The 17,172-nt window shown below is 35.2% G+C and overlaps 1 protein-coding gene across 2 annotated transcripts in view; it reads left to right on the forward strand.

Annotated features, from left to right (window-relative positions):
- The first annotated feature begins 3,397 nt into the window (after positions 1 to 3,397).
- The window catches only part of LOC149547785 (nucleolar protein), a 227,357-nt gene continuing 213,582 nt past the window's right edge, over positions 3,398 to 17,172 (forward strand). Inside the window, exons 1-3 of one of the 2 annotated variants that reach the window (XM_089791838.1) lie at positions 3,398 to 4,022; positions 9,245 to 9,412; positions 9,537 to 9,702. In XM_089791838.1, coding sequence (XP_089647964.1) covers positions 3,888 to 4,022; positions 9,245 to 9,412; positions 9,537 to 9,702 — 469 coding nt within the window. In that variant the 5' untranslated portion in view covers positions 3,398 to 3,887. The remainder of the gene's footprint in view (positions 4,023 to 9,244; positions 9,413 to 9,536; positions 9,703 to 17,172) is intronic. The other variant, XM_089791839.1, reaches the window with a different exon arrangement.

Raw genomic sequence — 17,172 nt, forward strand, 5'->3', positions numbered from 1 at the left:
AATATCATACAAAACCAGTAAAGGGACATTTCATAGATCTTCTTGGAGCATTTTCTATTTTCTTCTTCTAAGTAAAGGAAGGGTCTTACTGAGATTCGTTGTTATATCCATCATGTTGAAAGATTGACATCTTTCATCATCCAATTTGATGATATCCAAAATTTTCCCTTCATACTTAGTAAACTCTAAATCGTATTTAGATCTGTTTGTGATAATTTTAAACTGTTTTGACTTAGAGTCATTGACCTTGCCACTAATTAGAAATTTCACGTTATTACTAGTTTCATATGCTAAATCCACACCTATTAGATTTCCTATAGATCTGCCCATTTTTTTTTAAAGTATTGATATTCTTTAATTCTGGGGGTGATGAATAAATAACATACCATGAAGGTATTGTGAAATCTAGATTATTTTCATTACAGTTAGGGATCCATTCAAAAAAATGAACCGCATGGCCTTTGAACATACATTCAGGGTTGTTAATAAAATCTTTCTTAATTAAGTCATCATAACAGCTAAGGAAGAGCATATTATCAGATAATTTAGAGATACATACCTGGGAGCCACAGTAATCATCAAGCCAATCGATCAATTTATGTAAATCCAAAGTAGGGCCATTCCATCCATTGTTCTTCACTAATTTGATCATTGATGATGAGAACCCTATCGTTAAAGTCAATTGTGGGTTGAAGGACAGGAGAGGAAAACTTAGGGTTAGGATGGTGATTATCTTTTGTTCTTCGGTGCGACGAAATGTAAGGTGGAGACATGGCTGGAGAGGAGTTGGGTAGTAAAGGAGATTGCCAAGTTGTAATATGAGGGAGGGGCGGATCCTCAATCCCTCGGTAAAGCAGGTAGCGGTTTGCCCTGGCGTATTTTGTAGAGTTGAAAATTTTGATTTGCTTGTCTAGACTTCTAACGGAGAAGATTTTGTTCTGGATAAGACATGATTTCCCTGTCGATATTTCTGTCTTCTCCAATTGCCTTTCTGCCAGAGGTGAATAGAAATTAGAAGTAGGGATTGTCTCTGTGTTATGAGTTCCGAGGATTCCTTCCTTGCTTTGGTCATGAGGGAAGCACGGAGCCGAGCCAGACCCATCTGAATTTTGCTGGCAGAATCCTGAGTTTTTTATTGCTTTATTCAAATGGATGGGCTTAGGGTTTTTTGTCGGGATTATGCTATTCGCTGGTTTCGCTGTTTGCTTTCTGCTCGCCATAGTTCTCATAATTATTTTTGTTTTATAAAATAAATAGTAATAAGTAGAATTTATATTAATCTATATAGATATAATTTAGAGATCTATATAATATTTACATATATAACTTTAACGTCTATTATTAAACATAATTTATTTGTACTTAGTAGTTATAATCAATATTCTCTTCAAACTATATGTGCCACATTCTTCTCACCTCAACATTAATGCCCAAATGCTTATTACCTACCTCACAATAAAGATTCCATTTAGATTGTCCCAATAACTGTAAAGGCACCTTGCTTATTCATTTAAAGATCTAAAACTTGGACTTAATCCTTAAATAAAAATAAACAAAATCATTCCAAAATCGCTAACTTCCACAACAAAAATGTTTATTATACACCTTCATAAGCATTCAATGACCATGAAAATTTAAATTAAAAAAAATCAATTAATACATATATATGGCTTCTTCGATTCCTAGATAAATTAAAAAAGTTTTTACTTATATAAATTTTACCAATGAATTAAAATACCATTCTTAATCTCAATTCTAAAAGTTATTGGCAGGAATTTTGACACTTGGGTCCCTTGTTAGTCCCTGCCTTTGACATGAAACTAATGGAATCATGTGATTCCATATTAGTTACATAAATCTAAAATTTTAAAATATACTAATGTTTGCAAAAGCTATATTAATTTGTATATTTTTTTGAAATTGAAAAATACAATTTTTTGAAAATTGTATTGGCCCATGATAAAAAAGGCAATGAAAAAATTCAATTTTCTTCAACAAAAATACAAATATTTTGTAACAACTCTATTAACGAATGCATTAATTACAACTTTATCTTTTCTACATTTGTGACAAGTGGATTAACTTTTTTTTTAAAACAATCATTTTTATCTTCCACCTTACAAATATCAATAATAATTATCCCTATTTGTTTTCCTTACCAAGTTCAAATATAAAGTTAAATGTTTTATATTTCTTATTTTAAATATATTTATTATTAGTTTTACATTGATGTTTAATTTTTGTAATTTGTAAAATGTTATTCAAATATAGATATAAATATAGAGTTAAATGTTTTATATTTCTTATTTTAAATTCATTTATTATTTAAGATAGTTTATGAAGAAGAAGTTATATGAATTTATAGAGTTAAATGTGTTTTAAGTTGTATAATTTAGATATTTTAATTAATGAATGTCTAATCAATATTATCACAATTTCAAATATAAAGTTAAATATTTTATATTTCTTATTTTAAATATATTTATTAGTTTTACATTGATGTTTATTTTTGCCAATTGTAAAATGTTACTTTTTTAAGTTCACACTATGTTTTACTAGCTACTATTTTACAATCTTGCTCTAATACTACCCCTCAAACCTATTAGAGATTTTGGTAGTTTGAATAAATTAATCAACAATTTATTTTTTAAAATTAAATATTTCAACTTATAATTGAATTGGTAGAAATTGGTAGTTCATTCATATAATATAATTTTTATTGTTATTTATATATTTTTAAAAATAATATAATTATTAATATTTTTAAAATTTCCTTCAACTCTTTCTATCATTCTACCTTTACTTGTTCTTTACTAGCTATCTTACCAAGTTCAAATATAGAGTTTAATTTTTTAAAAATTTCTATATATATATATATATATATATATTAGTTTAACATTGATGTTTATTTTTGACAATTGTAAAATGTTATTTTTAAAAAGTCTATACTATGTTTTACTAGCTACTATTTTACAATTTTGCTCAATTTCTTTTTATACCATTAATACTACCCTTCAAACTTACTACATATTTTAGTACTTGGATTTAAGTAATCAACAATTTTTATTTATTTATTTAACTAATTTCATTTCCCCTTCATGCAATACTACTTCAGTCAACCAAAAACATAAGGGAGGAATTTTAGCACAGGCGCCCCTTGTTTCTAATTTGTATTCCAAAAGGAAATCTAGCCTGTTTGGTTGATGGAATAGGAATAGAAAAATTAGAATATGATTTCTATTTTCTGTTTGGTTGATGAAATAGGAATATAAAAATTTGGAATACAATTTTTATATTCCCATTTTGCTTCTAAAATGAACTTTATACCCATTCCAAAAAAAAATTGTTTTTGCAATAGCCTCCCAATATCACATGCCTGTTCTCCATTCCTATGCCCGCGGCCAAACGGGGTGTTTACCTAATTCCAAATAGAATTGTTTACCCTGCATCTGAAGGCTGGGGTTAGCGCAAGCCTAAAAAGATAACAAAAACAGACGGCAATTCGGGCTGCCTTGTAAGCCTCTGTTCACCCGCGAGGTCCCCGACTATTATCAGTCGGCGATCAATTTTCTATAAGTTCGAAGTTGCCTTTCTGGGAGTGAATGAATGGAGGCAGCGTGTTTAATACTGGAATCGACTTCTCATCTCAGTAGATTTACCAGGCAACTTTCTCACAGTAACAGCCTATGGGCTAAATATTATGTAAAAGAGGAACTGTAAATTAATAATTTTTTAATTATTGCGCGTATAGCTCATCCGAAACGCATTTACTTCGCCCTGCAAACCTTTTGAAACACACTGTTCTTAAACCCCAGCTAAACCTTGGCTGTTATTTCCAAGGGTTTTTGAGCATTGGAGGCTTTCCTCAAAAGGCGCAGAACGTCATAATGGAGACTGACTTGGCAGATTTAAAGGCGGAAGAGCTTGTAAAGGAAATTAGCTTGGACTATTCAAAGACCAAGCCTTTGAATGACACTATTGCAGTTATACGAGAGTTTTTGCTAAATCTTTCTGATGAACAGGTTAGCTTAACTGCATTTTGTAATTGTTTTGAACTATTTAGATATGAAAGACAATTATTCTATCCTTTTCCTAATCCGTTTCTGCTACCCCTCCATTCTTTCTCCTCGCATAGTCTTACTGTTTTATTCGGCATTTTTTACAACACTGACTCTGGTTTCTTCGATGCTCAGATTGTGCCGCCTTTCAACTTTTGCGAACTCATTTCGCTCTGTTGCAATTATTTTAAACTGCAGATATTTTGAACTTCATTCTTGATAATTTCTTTCCACAAGACCTCATCTCTTACCAAATTGGCATTTACGTTTTGCCATCTTCCAGACCTGTTTATATTTATCCTTATCTCCAATCTGTTGCATTCGCCTCACTTGCATCAGTTTTATTTTGAAACATCTAAGGTTGAATCCAACTCCTCCTCTATTTTAAAAGGCATAAACCAAACAGTATAAAGATGCATACCTAACAAAATTGAGTGAAAGTGCAATCTAATGAAAAACAATATGTTGATAAACGAACTTCTGTTCTTGTAAAGGATTTCAATGTGGATTAAATATTGACAGTCAACCAGTTCTGCAAACTTTTACAAGGCTAAGCATATTTATTAGTAGGATCTAAGGAAACAATAGATCAAAGTTCCTGGACTTGGCTCAGAATCAACAAGGCTGATTCAACTCGAGACTCGGGAAAAGCTCGATGAAATTCAGCAAGTGAAAAAAAACCCAAGAAATCTAGAAATTTTTAAGGATTTGAAACTCATTACATGCACCCTTTATTGAATGAAGCTTAAAGACACAATAACATCATCAAATAGAAGCTAATTTGATCACATATACAAGTGTGCACTGATCACATAAGTATAAACACAAATTGTAGATGAAGGAAATCAAAAATCTAGATATATAAAATTATAATTTTTGTTAAATATATATAAAACTGATGGGATGTGAAATTCATGACATCAAATGTTCCAAACCTATATAAAAAAAAATACAAGTCTATGGCTTGGCGTCAACATTAGAGGAGCCTACATCCCTCTTACAAACGCATCCAAGGTAGGTCTTGGATGAATGAACAGCCCGTTGGCAGTGTGCCAACGCTCCTCATGGGCTCGTGACATGGCTTAACTACCTCTTGTGAATTCTATAAGTCTAGTGGTTGTATCGGGCATTGATAGGTCGATCTTTTGGTATAACGACAACCTTAGCTTCTAACAAGTGGTATTAGAGCTTGGTCATAGGTTCGAATCTTCGCAGACTGTAGTGAGTAACATTGGGAGAGGGATTGTTGGTAGTGGGCCAACGTTCCTTGTGGGGTTCGTGACATGACTTAATCGCCTCTCTTGGATTCTATAAGTTTAGTGGTTGTATTGGGCATTGACAGGTCAATCTTTTGGTGTCACAACAACCCTGGCTTCTAACATAGCCATAGATTATGCACGTGAGATGCCACTATAACCATCATCAGCTATGCTTGTGCCTATGTTTGATCATACTCTATCCCCCTCCTCTACCATGGCCACAACCTCAGCCTCTCTATGCACTTGGTCAATCCACTCAAGGTGCTTGTTAGTATAGATAGTATCGGTAGACTTAGTGACACACTTGGATTTTGGATTGACCTCCTCTACCTGTTTGGGTTGGAGTCATTGTCTATAGTCTGTGTTGTTTTTAGACGGAGATTGTTATGAACAAGTTCTAGATCTTTCAACCTTTACATGAACAATCTATTACATCTTTTCTTGAACATGATCTAGTTGCATTGACATTCTAAATCGTTGCATGGCTTGCTCATTATGTAGATGACAATTCTTTGAAGGTTAGGTCCAACAATGGCCACCATCTATCTAAGATAAGAAAGAAAAAAAGTCTCATTTCCAATTTTAAAACTAAATTATAAAATCAAATTTTACAATTAACAATGCGGCTTTGCTCATTTGACTACTGAACAATTCCTTCGTACATTTGGCTACTGAACAATGCCCATTGTGCATAATCGAATGCCTCTATCTTGTTGAGTGTAATTTCGATAGCGAATTTGCTCTACCACTGAATAGAGCATAGTAAGAACCTCGTCATCTGCTTTGATTTGGGGTGGAAATGACTTGGTGGATTGAGGTAATAAGCAACTACATGGATGGGCTTGTGAAGCTGGAGGTGCCATCTCCTATCAATTATTGCCCAAATGGGATGATACTTACTCTCCTTTCCTCCATAGACCTATCTAATGGCCTCCTTGGCCCTATTCATGCCCTCATGTATATAGCTCATAGCAAGCTTCTCCCCTTCAACAATTCACATAACAACTAGGGGCTTAGTGACCTGCAAATATCGTGAAACAATAATAGTTAAGTGTGAATGCAAATAAGAAAAATTGTGAATACGAGAAAAATATGCATAAAATTGAAAGTAAATACTAAAACACAATGTAGAACTCATAAAAAATTTACCTGTACGAACTGTACACAAAGGGTCCAAAAACCTAGCTCATAAAAAATGCAATCTCTCACATCAATCCTTATAGTGGTCATAGCATATGTCGAGGAAGTCCACTACTCACCAACAAACATGTGCCTCAAAGCTACCTTCAACTGTAACAAGGATTTTAATGTGATAAAATCTGAGGCGAATCTTGTGATACTAGGATGAGTCAACTCCTTCTGCCTTGTACATTGCCTCATTATGCTAAAGACCAATGCATGATTTAGATAAACTTACAAATGCTTCTGGCCTTATAAACACAAATTTTGACCCATTTAAGCTTGTGAATATCCTCCAATATGAGGTAAAGGCAATGACTGCACGTGGAGACCAAAAATGCCTAGGTGTCTCTCCATCAAAAGTGTTCTAGAAAAACATAATTTGCCGCATTGTCCACCACTTGAACTGTATTTTCTTCCCCACCTCACATATGACTTCGCAACAGCTTCACATAAGTATGTGGCTTTTTTGACATGTGAAAAAAACTAGTGGATTTAAAAAATACGGTGGATCCTGAAAATAAAGCAAAATCATTGATCAACTAATAAACTATAAATTACAAAATTCAAATATTAATCACTAAATCAAATTCAAATTATACAATGTATTTCGGGAAGTAGAATGATTAGTCACCTTAACAAGAAACAGGAAAATTTAGGAGTGTCCTATTCCTCCAATCGGTCCAACCATTTGTCATGATGGTCCAACTCTTTTGCTTCAAAGCACTTGTTTGACCTCTATTTCAACTTTTATATCATCAACCATTTCTTACAAAAGTGGGTCCCTTAAGTCAACATTAGTAGGGGCTCCAAAGTCCGCCCCACAAGTTGCTATGACATCTATTGTGCCTTGCTAGTAAGGAAATGTGCCACACAGCTTAAATAAGTATGTGTGATAAGATATAAAAAATTATTAGACAAAGCAAAGTTCAAACACTAAATTTCAAATTTAAGGAAGTCAAATAAAAAAAATTACATGGCTGCAACAAATGGAGTGTTGCAAAAGTACCAAAACTTGCAAATTGCTTATTTTGCAGCATCATGGACCTCCTTGTTTCAAGGCATGCTTTCAAGTGAGGGCTGTGAACCAGTAGTAGTGTGCGGCACAATTTTTTTTGTCCAACCTAGATTTCAAACTCTAGGACCAAAGCTAACAGTGCCACTAGAAGGATTAGATGTAGAAACACTAGCATTAGTAGAAGAACTAGGATGAAACAGAGGCATGAAAAAGACCCTCTCCAACACAATTTACTGATGTGGCTGAACATGAAACAATTCTTGCCAACTCCTCTTTTTGCTTCTTCTTCGCTTCTGTTATTGTTCAAATGTTTCTAGTGCCACATAGCATGCATGAACAACCTTAGGAGGTGCTTCTTTGCATGACTCAATATCATTTCCACATATCCTGCCAATATGGTAATTAAATCTATTGATGTGACCATGATTAATTTCTTTACAATATGCATATTTAACTTGTCTTTTTTTTCTACTAGGAAATTCTTCGGTATATTTTCGAGGCTCATCCTTCTGACTTGATTTTTTAGCCTTACGTTGAGGTGGAGGACTAGGAGTAGACATTGGATAAAAGATATGGTTTTCAAAATGTCAAGGTTTCTGCAATAAGATAACTTTACAAAAAAATTACCACTTGCACATTATGTTTTATAAACTAAAGCTCAATACAAAAAATTAGGGTTTGTCTAAAAAAATGAAGGGTTTTTAGAACTTTTCTATTCTTCAATCTTGTTTCTTTTCCTTTTGAATTTAAAGTCAAAAGTTCAAAGTAAAAAAACAGCAAACCCTACATATTTTAAAGAAAAATTTTTAAATACAGATTTACTAATTTTTCAAAATAAAATGTAGGATTTTCTATTGTTTTTTCATTGAAGTTTGAAATTTGTATTTGAAAGGAAAATGTTCAACTTCAAGAATTGAAAATTTAAAAAAAGAAGAAGAAGATTGTTGTTTAGAAAATACAAAAAAACCCATAAAATTTCACTCTCACCTCTTACAACAAACTTGAAATTAGATTAGAGCTTTTTGGAATTGCTGGTAAGTGGTATGGATTCTTTATTGCTCCAAATGCAAGTATTACGCTGTCCCAATGTGATTTGTTGAAGATTTTCAGCTCTTCCTCCCTGCTGGTTGCATTTCTATGGACTCTTGTTTTTCTTCTAATCTCACACTTCTCTTCTTTTCTTGCCAATATAATGAAATGAATTTCCTTTTAGGGTTGCAATGAACAAGTAGCAGAAAAAAACACAAGTTAAAAGTTAAATACATAAATTTTATGTTTTTTTTTTTCTGCATATAACTTATAGTCTGCCAGCCGAGTCTTGTCATCAGGATTCGGAGAGTCACGTTGGAACTTGCCACTTGGCGAGTCCACATCCAGACTCAGCCCAGTCCGAGTCTGGGCTCCTAGGACTTGCTTGAGGTCACCCGGCCTGGGACTCGCCAAATATGGGGCGAGTCTGGGCAAGTTTGGGATCTCTGTGACAGATTGAACCTAATCAACACCCTTCCCCACTATGACACTTAAGCTCTGAAAACATGTTGTAAAGCTTCTACTCTTAGCTTTAAAAAGATTATATAGATTTCTAATCCTAGGTTCTAATTTTTTTTTGGAATATATGTACGGAATATTCAAGTAAGTACAATTTAGGAGCTGGTTCTCCTTAAGATTTTGAGTACCCTTGCTTACTATTGAAAAATGTATGTTTATAATGTGGCTTGGTTTGGATTCAGATCAAGGCAGCAGAAGCAGCTGCTTTTATCAAAGACTTAGGGGCACCTAGTGATAAAGTCAACCTCAATTTCAAGAAGCCAGATTCTGTAGAAATTGTTGGTAGTTATGGACTTAAGACAGTAGCCAAACCATTTATAAATGTTGACCTTGCAGTGCGAATGCCAAAGGTAAATTATTCTTCAACAGTTCAACTATTTTGGAAGTTTCCAATACTTGAAAAACTAGTTTTTTCAACTGATAAGCCAACTAAGTGTGTGATGAAACTTTTTTGTAATTTGCCATGTTATGCAGGTGTGCTTTTTCGAAAAAGACATTTTGAACCATCGATACCATGCCAAAAGGTGTCTGTATCTTTTTGTGATTAAAAGGCATTTGCATTTATGTTCTGTGGTTGGACAAGTTGAATGGTCAAGCTTTCAGGATGATGCGAGGAAGCCAATTTTGGTTATTCATTCAGGTTCAGTGATCTGCTTGTAATTTTTAATAATAATAGTACAAGATTAAAGGATATATGTGATAGGGTTATGTTTGTATGATTTCTGATATCCATAGATTATTCTTGTACTCGACATGGTAGCCTTAAGTTGTGTGAGAAATTATAAATACAATATTGATTTCATGTTAATGTTTTGTTGAAAGTGTTGCATTTTATAGCATTTTATAACTGTATAATAAAAATTTAAAAATATGATTCACATAACCAATACATATTGAGTATCTTACAGAGCCACATGACCGGAGTAAGTGGTTGTATTGGAATATGTTGTGGCTGATTTGTGCAGTCCTTGGCTTCATTATTTGTTAATTCTTAGATTTAATATCATATTGTTATTTGGCCCATTGGGATTAAAGGAGCATGATTGACTCAACAAACCAATATCTAGTTTCAACTAATTAGTAAGAAAATGGTCAGTTGAAAAATGCTGAAAAATTCATAAAACCAGAAAAAAATATATTTAACTTTCATGCCAAATGGGGATTAAGTCACAGTTTCTTGCGCCTTGAGATTCATGCCAAGTCTGTCCAAGACACTATTATTCATGATAAGTTGTGTGTTTTTTTCCATTTCTTTCCATTTCTTTCCTACTATTTTCAACACATTTCAATTTTTTTCTCGTCGTGTGACTTTTGGAGGTTACTCCACTAAGTGTTTGAGTCTTAAAGCAGAGTGTGTTGCACCGATGCCAATCGTTTTTTTTGTAGTTTTTTTTGAATAGTTTGCTTGTTTACACATTGATTCTAGTAGGTTTTACAAATGTTAGATTTCAGCAAAGCGGGAGAATTGTTTTAGATAGATTGGAGGATATTTTGCTGAATTGTTTTGAAAAAGTAGCCTATCTTGCATAAGATCATTCTCCTTAGGTATATGATTGATTGAGGTGATTGAGGAGTTGCTAGAAAGTTTATATCTCTATGAAATTTGATCATCATAGAATCAAAGTAGTGATGGGGTTAGTTTGGTCAAGTTAAAGCTGTTAAACACACAAAGTTGGCTTTTAGCCATCTTTTGCCACAAAATCTGGGCAAAAGTAGTCAACCCAAAGGTATTTCTTTGGCATATGATTGTTGTGAGTGGAGGCCAATAGTTTGGGTAGCTAGTTTTAGGGAAAATATTTCTACCTCTACTTTAGATTTGTTGTTGTGAATTAGGAATTGATTGTTTAGGTTTTCATCTGTGATACCCCCGTCAAAATAAGAACCATATGATTAAAATATAAATAAATTGTAAGTTAATAAAATAGTAATATAGTTTATTATAATCATACTAATTATTACATAATATATTACTTTTAAAATATAAGAATTAAATATTATTGGTGTAATTAAATATTCACTAATTACACTTAGAATAATGCATTGCATAGTAGTTTGTCATTGAGACACCTAGGAGTTTTCACCTCAATTAAGCACATGGTGTAGGAGAATTCCACTCTAGGTTGTGATAGTTATTATCTTAATCCACCTTTAGTGCACATATCACATTATCATCCTCATCATCGCACATACTTCATTGCATAATGGAGGATGATCCACATTGGTGGACATGTTATTCCACCTTATGTAGGTGATAGCTTATCTTCTCCTTATCATTGTCGCTTATCGCCTTTTTGATGTTGGGGCATCCTAGGTGTAAGAGCAATCTTGCATTAGCAAAAAATATTTCCTTTTTGTTTCTTGAATAAGGGTTGTCTCAATTCAGAGTTGTTGTTTCTGGAGGCTTTCTACTTAGTAAGTTAGTCATACGAGCTCAGAATGTCCTAATTTCAGAGGTGGATGTTCCTCTTGGATATACCAGCCTACCAGTTGAGGCTCAGTGTCATATCATGAGTTTTCGTGGATTTATTGCGGATTTTTCGTATGCAATTTTGGTATAAAAACTTCAGGCTCATCGTTGAAGACCTTAGAGGCCCCGTATGGGCTTCGAAATGGGACAACTGGAGCTTGTGCAAGTAGAGCCCTGTAGATTAGAAGTTGAGGACTCTGAAAAGTGGTTATAATAGCTAATTAGAGCAATGATTGAAAAGTTATGGCCCAACGAAGTTGGGTCGACCAAAGTCTCCAAAATAATTGTCAAAGGTGTATCGAGGCGACTCTATATGTAATTTTAGAGTTAGTTGGTCTCAAGGGTTAGGGTTTAATGTCTAGAAACTTCTCGGGTGGTGTAAAAGTGCCTATTTAAGGAATGCCCACACATTGTCCAGGTTAACTCTAGGTGATAGTTCATAGCTTTGTGTTGCAAATTATTGTGAGGAAGGCACCCATGTCGGTTTGCATTTGTATTTCAAAATTCTATAATTTTGCATTTGTGGCGATAATAAGAAGTCCATATTTTGTTCTCACAAATTGCTGTTATTTCTTTGTTTCTGTTATGTGTTTGTGGTATTAAGGGGAGCACCCATCATCAAGTGATATGTTTGTGGTATTAAGGGGAGCACCCTTCATCAAGTGGTAGCAGAGCATGAGTTCCTGAGTGTGTAAACAGATCGCCGATTGTGTGGCAGTTGTACCAAGACTGTGGTTTGGGCTGAGGATGTAGACAAATCGCCAATTGTGAGGTAGTTTGCACTAGGGTTTTAGCAAAAGTGCGAAAAATGCCTCCATGAAGAGAGCAGGATGGAAGAGTCATAGGTGTTACACTTGAGGGTTTTAGAGCCCTCCAAAGACAAATGCAAGCATTGGAAGAACAAATGTGTAGAGGAATAAATCTTGCCGTAAGAGATGAAAGCGAGGATGAAGGCGAAGAAGAAGAAAATGCTAAAGTAGAGGTGGTTCTGAACCAAGAAGAAGAAAGACTTTTCAAGGCCATCTCCAAGATTGGAAAGAGACCTAAGTTTGAGGTTTCCACATTTTCGAGAAATCTTAACTCATAGGAGTTGATTGATTGGATCAATGACTTGGAGGAATACATTTTTGAGTTTGAAGATATTGAGGATCCTGATAGGGTCAAGTTTGCGAAGGTGAAACTGAAGGGACATGCGAAGATTTTGTGGCAGGAGATTTAGTTGGAGCAAAACAGAAGAGGAAAGGACAAAATCACCAAATGAGAATGGATGATAGCTAAATTGAAGCAACAATTCATTCCTGTGGATTATGAGCATGGTATGCTAAAAAAAATGCAAGGGTTGAAGCAAGCGAGAAGATCTGTTCAAGAGTATGCTAAAGAGTTCTGCCGAGTTCTCATTAGAATCGGCCATGCGGAAGCTGATAAGGTGAAAGTTACTGTTATCTTAATGGGTTAAGCCAAAGCATTCAGGAGGAGTTGAGTTTGGTTCAAATGATCAATATTGAGGAGGCGTACTAGTTTACCCTAAGATTTGAAGAGAAGCTGAACAAAAAGTTTGATAATAAGAATAGTGGAAGAGGTTGCAGTGGAAGATCTGGCAGACGGTCTTATGGAGGCCGAAATGATGATCAAAAGAACAAGGATGAGGTGAGCAATTGCAGTCAGAGCCAGAGGGGAAACAATTCCAAACATTTCCACGATCAGAACAATGGAGATTAGAGAGGAAGAGGAAGAGGGCAAGGAGTTGGAAGAGGAGGTTTTCGTGGAAGATGTTTTCACTGCGAAGAAGAAGGGCATAGAGCATTTGAATGTTCCCAATGCCAAGGAAGGACAGATTGGAGAATAGAAAGCCAGGCTAGAGTTGCGCATGTTGACGAAGATGCCAAGTCATCCCATTCTGAAGATGCTGAAAGAGAAGTCCTAGTTAATAGGAGAGTCTTGTTGAGTGGTGAGAAAGAATCTGATCAAAGGAGAAGTTTGTTTCGCATAAGGTGGAAATGTGAGGATAAGTGTTGTGATGTGATCATTGATGGAGGAAGCATTGACAATTTATTGTTAGAAACTATGGTCACAAAGTTAAATCTCAAGAGGTAGAAACACATGCGTCTGTACCGTATTGCTTGGGTGCAAGATGAGGAAGAGGGAAAGGATCTAGAAGAGGAGGCTTCCGTGGGAAATGTTTTAACTATGGAAAAGAAGGGCATAGAGCATTTTAGTGTTCCCAGTGCCAAGAAGGACAAATCAGAGAACTGAACGCTAGGCCAAAGTTGCGCATGTTGATGAAGATGCCAAATCATCTCATTCCGAAGATGCTGAAAGAAGAGAAGTTCTAGTGAATAGGAGAGTCTTGTTGAGTGAAGAGAATGAACCTAATCAAAGGAGGAGTTTGTTTCGCATTAGGTGCAAATGTGAAGATAAGTGTTGTGATGTGATCATTGATGGTGGAAGCACTGACAATTTGGTGTCAGAAAAGATGGTCACAAAGTTGGAGCTGAAGAGGTTGAAACACCCGCATCCATATCGTATTGCCTAGGTACAAGATGACCACTAGGATGAGGCGCTTTGCAATATCATCATACCTATGGACATATGTCATATGTTGTTGCGTAGGCCGTGGTAGTTTGACAGGCATGTTGTACATGATGGGCGAAGAAATGCCTACACTTTGACAAAGGATGGAGTGAAACATAAGTTGGAAGTCGTTGAAGGAGAAAGAATAAAAGATATGTAGTGCTGCCAAATTATGTTTTGTTGATGGAAGGGAGCATATGTGTTTTGCTGTAATTCCAAAAGATGGTAAAGAAGAAGTAGAGGAAGAACTAGAAAAGTTGCAGATTTGTTGGGAGAGTTTCCTGATATTGTGTCAGATAATGTACCTGATGGATTACCCTAGTGAGGAAGATTAGTCACTAGATGAATTTGATTCTAGGAGCCAGTTTGCCAAACAAGGCATCGCACAGAATGACACTAGTAGAGAAAGTGAAGAGTTGAACAAACAAGTTCACGAGATGTTGCAAAAGGGGTTGATTTGAGAGTCTGAGTCTGTGCTATACCAGCAGTATTAACACCAATGAAGAATGGAGAATGGAGGAGATGCACAGATTCATGGGCTATCAACAAGATCACAATCAAGTACAAATTTCCATTGCCAAGGATGGATGATATTATGGATTGTTTGAGTGGATCTCTATATTTCATAAAGATAGGTTTGAAGAGTGGGTACCATCAGATTCGCATCAGAGAAGGAGATGAATGGAAGTCTGCCTTTTAAGACATGAGAAAGATTGTACAAGTGGGAGTTTTTGGGTAAGTTTGTCATTGTTTACATAGATGATATTTTGATATTTAGCAAGACATTGGAGGAGCATTTGATGCATGTTTGTAAGGTGTTTGATATGTTGAGGGAAGAAAAGCTGCTGATAAATCTAAAAAGGTGTAGTTTTGTGAAGGAGTTGGTGTACTTGGGATTTGTAGTTTCAGAGGAAGGTCTGAAAATGGACCCTGAGAAAGTGAAGGCTATCCTTGAATGGCCTACTCCAAGGAGTGCAATTGAGGTAAGATCTTTCCATGGACTGACTAGTTTTTATAGAAAGTTTATCAGAAGTTTTAGCAGTATTTGTGGGCCTTTGGCTGAAACAATGAGGGGATAGGAAAGAATTTAAGTGGACTGTAGGAGCAAATAAGAGTTTTAATCTGTTGAAATAGAAAGTTACAGAGTAGCCTGTTTTAGCACTTCTAGATTTTAACAAAGTGTTTCAAGTAGACTGTGACGCTAGTGGTATTGCAATCGGAGCTGTTTTGAAATAAGAAGGTAGAATTGTTGCTTATTTTAGTGGACTGTAGGAAAGAATTTAAGTGGACTGTAGGAGTAGATAAGAGTTTTAATTTGTTGAAACAAAAAGTTATAGAGAAGCCTTTTTTAGCACTTCCAAATTTTAACAAGGTGTTTCGAGTAGACTGTGATGCTAGTGGTACTGCAATATGAGTTGTTTTGAGCCAAGAAGGTAGACTTGTTTCTTATTTTAGTGAGAAGTTGAATGATGCCAAAAGAAAATATTTTGTTTATGATTAGGATTTTTATGCTATAGTTTAGACATTGAAGAAGTGGAGACACTATCTTCTTCCTAAGGCGTTTGGTTTGTATATTGATCATCAAGCTTTGCAATATTTGAATAGTCAAGGAAAATTGAACCAAAAGAATTTAAAGTAGGTTGATTTTTTGCAGAGTTATACATTTGTTTTGAAACACAGGAGTGAGAAGTCTAATAGAGTTGCAGATGCTCTTAGTAGAAGGCAACTTTTGCTAACAGAGATGCAGATTGAGGTGGTTGGGTTCAAGGAACTCAAGAATTTGTATCGAGAGGATCCTATTTTTGGCGAAGCTTGGAAGACATGTACTGAACCTATTACACTTGACAGGACAAAGTGGTTGGATTTCATAATCCAAGATGGTATGTTGTTCAAAGGATGTCAATTGTGTATTCCTAGAAGTTCTATGAGAAAAAATATCATCAAGGAGAAGCATAGTGGAGGCTTGGCTGGACACTTTGGTAGAAATACGACCATTGCTTTGGTTGTTGAGTATTATTATTGGCCACAATTGTAGCAGGATGTGAAGAAGTTTGTGTAGAGTTGTAGAGTATGTCAGGTGGCAAAAGGCGTGAAGCAGAATACTAAATTATATTAGCCATTACCTGTACTAGAGGAGCCGTGGGAGGATTTCATCATGAATTTTGTTTTTGGTTTACCAAGGTCACGTCGAGGGTATGATTCAATATTTGTGGTGCTTGATAGATTTTCAAAGACGACACATTTCATTCCCTACAACAAGACTAATGATGTTGTTCATGTGGTAGAGTTGTTTTTCAGAGTAGTGAGACTACATGGTTTGCTAGACTATAGTTTTAGATTGAGATACCAAGTTTGTTGCGTAATTCTGGCATACATTGTGGAAGAAATTGAAGACAAATTTGAAGTTTAGTTCATCACATCATCCATAGATTGATGGACAAACATAAGTTGTGAACTAGAGTTTGGGTAATTTGCTGAGATGCTTGGTTGGAGATAAACCAAAGGACTAGGATCTGATTTTACCACAGGTGGAATTTGCATACAATACTTATGTCAATAGGAGTATTGGTAAATCACCATTCCAGATTGTATATGGGAACAATCCCATAAATGCTTCTAAATTGAGGCAGTTGGATAAAGGAGAAATAAGTAGTGCAAAAGAATTTGCTAAACATTTGAAGAATTTCCACGAGGAGGTGAGGAAGCACATTATTAAGATGAATACACAGTATAAAGCTAAGGCAGATGTGAAAATGAGGTATAAGGAATTTTAGATTGGAGATGAAGTCATGGTTCATTTGAGAAAGGAGCGTTTTCCAGTGGGTACATATAATAAGCTAAAAATGAAGAAGTTTGGATTGTGCAAGATAGTGAAGAGGCATTATTGTGGAAATGCCTATGAAGTGGAGTTGCTTGCTGAATTGTATATTTCTTTAGTATTTAACATTTAAGATTTGACAAAGTATTATGAAGGAGGTGATGGAGGTGAAGTTACAGAAGCGCATTGGAGTATTCCAACTACTAGTTCGGCTATAAAGGAGATTGGGGAGATATTGGACAGTTGTGTTGGCA

Source organism: Cupressus sempervirens, chromosome 7 (genome assembly GCF_028749045.1).
Source record: "Cupressus sempervirens isolate cs-2001-9-10 chromosome 7, ASM2874904v1, whole genome shotgun sequence".
Lineage (NCBI taxonomy): Eukaryota > Viridiplantae > Streptophyta > Pinopsida > Cupressales > Cupressaceae > Cupressus > Cupressus sempervirens.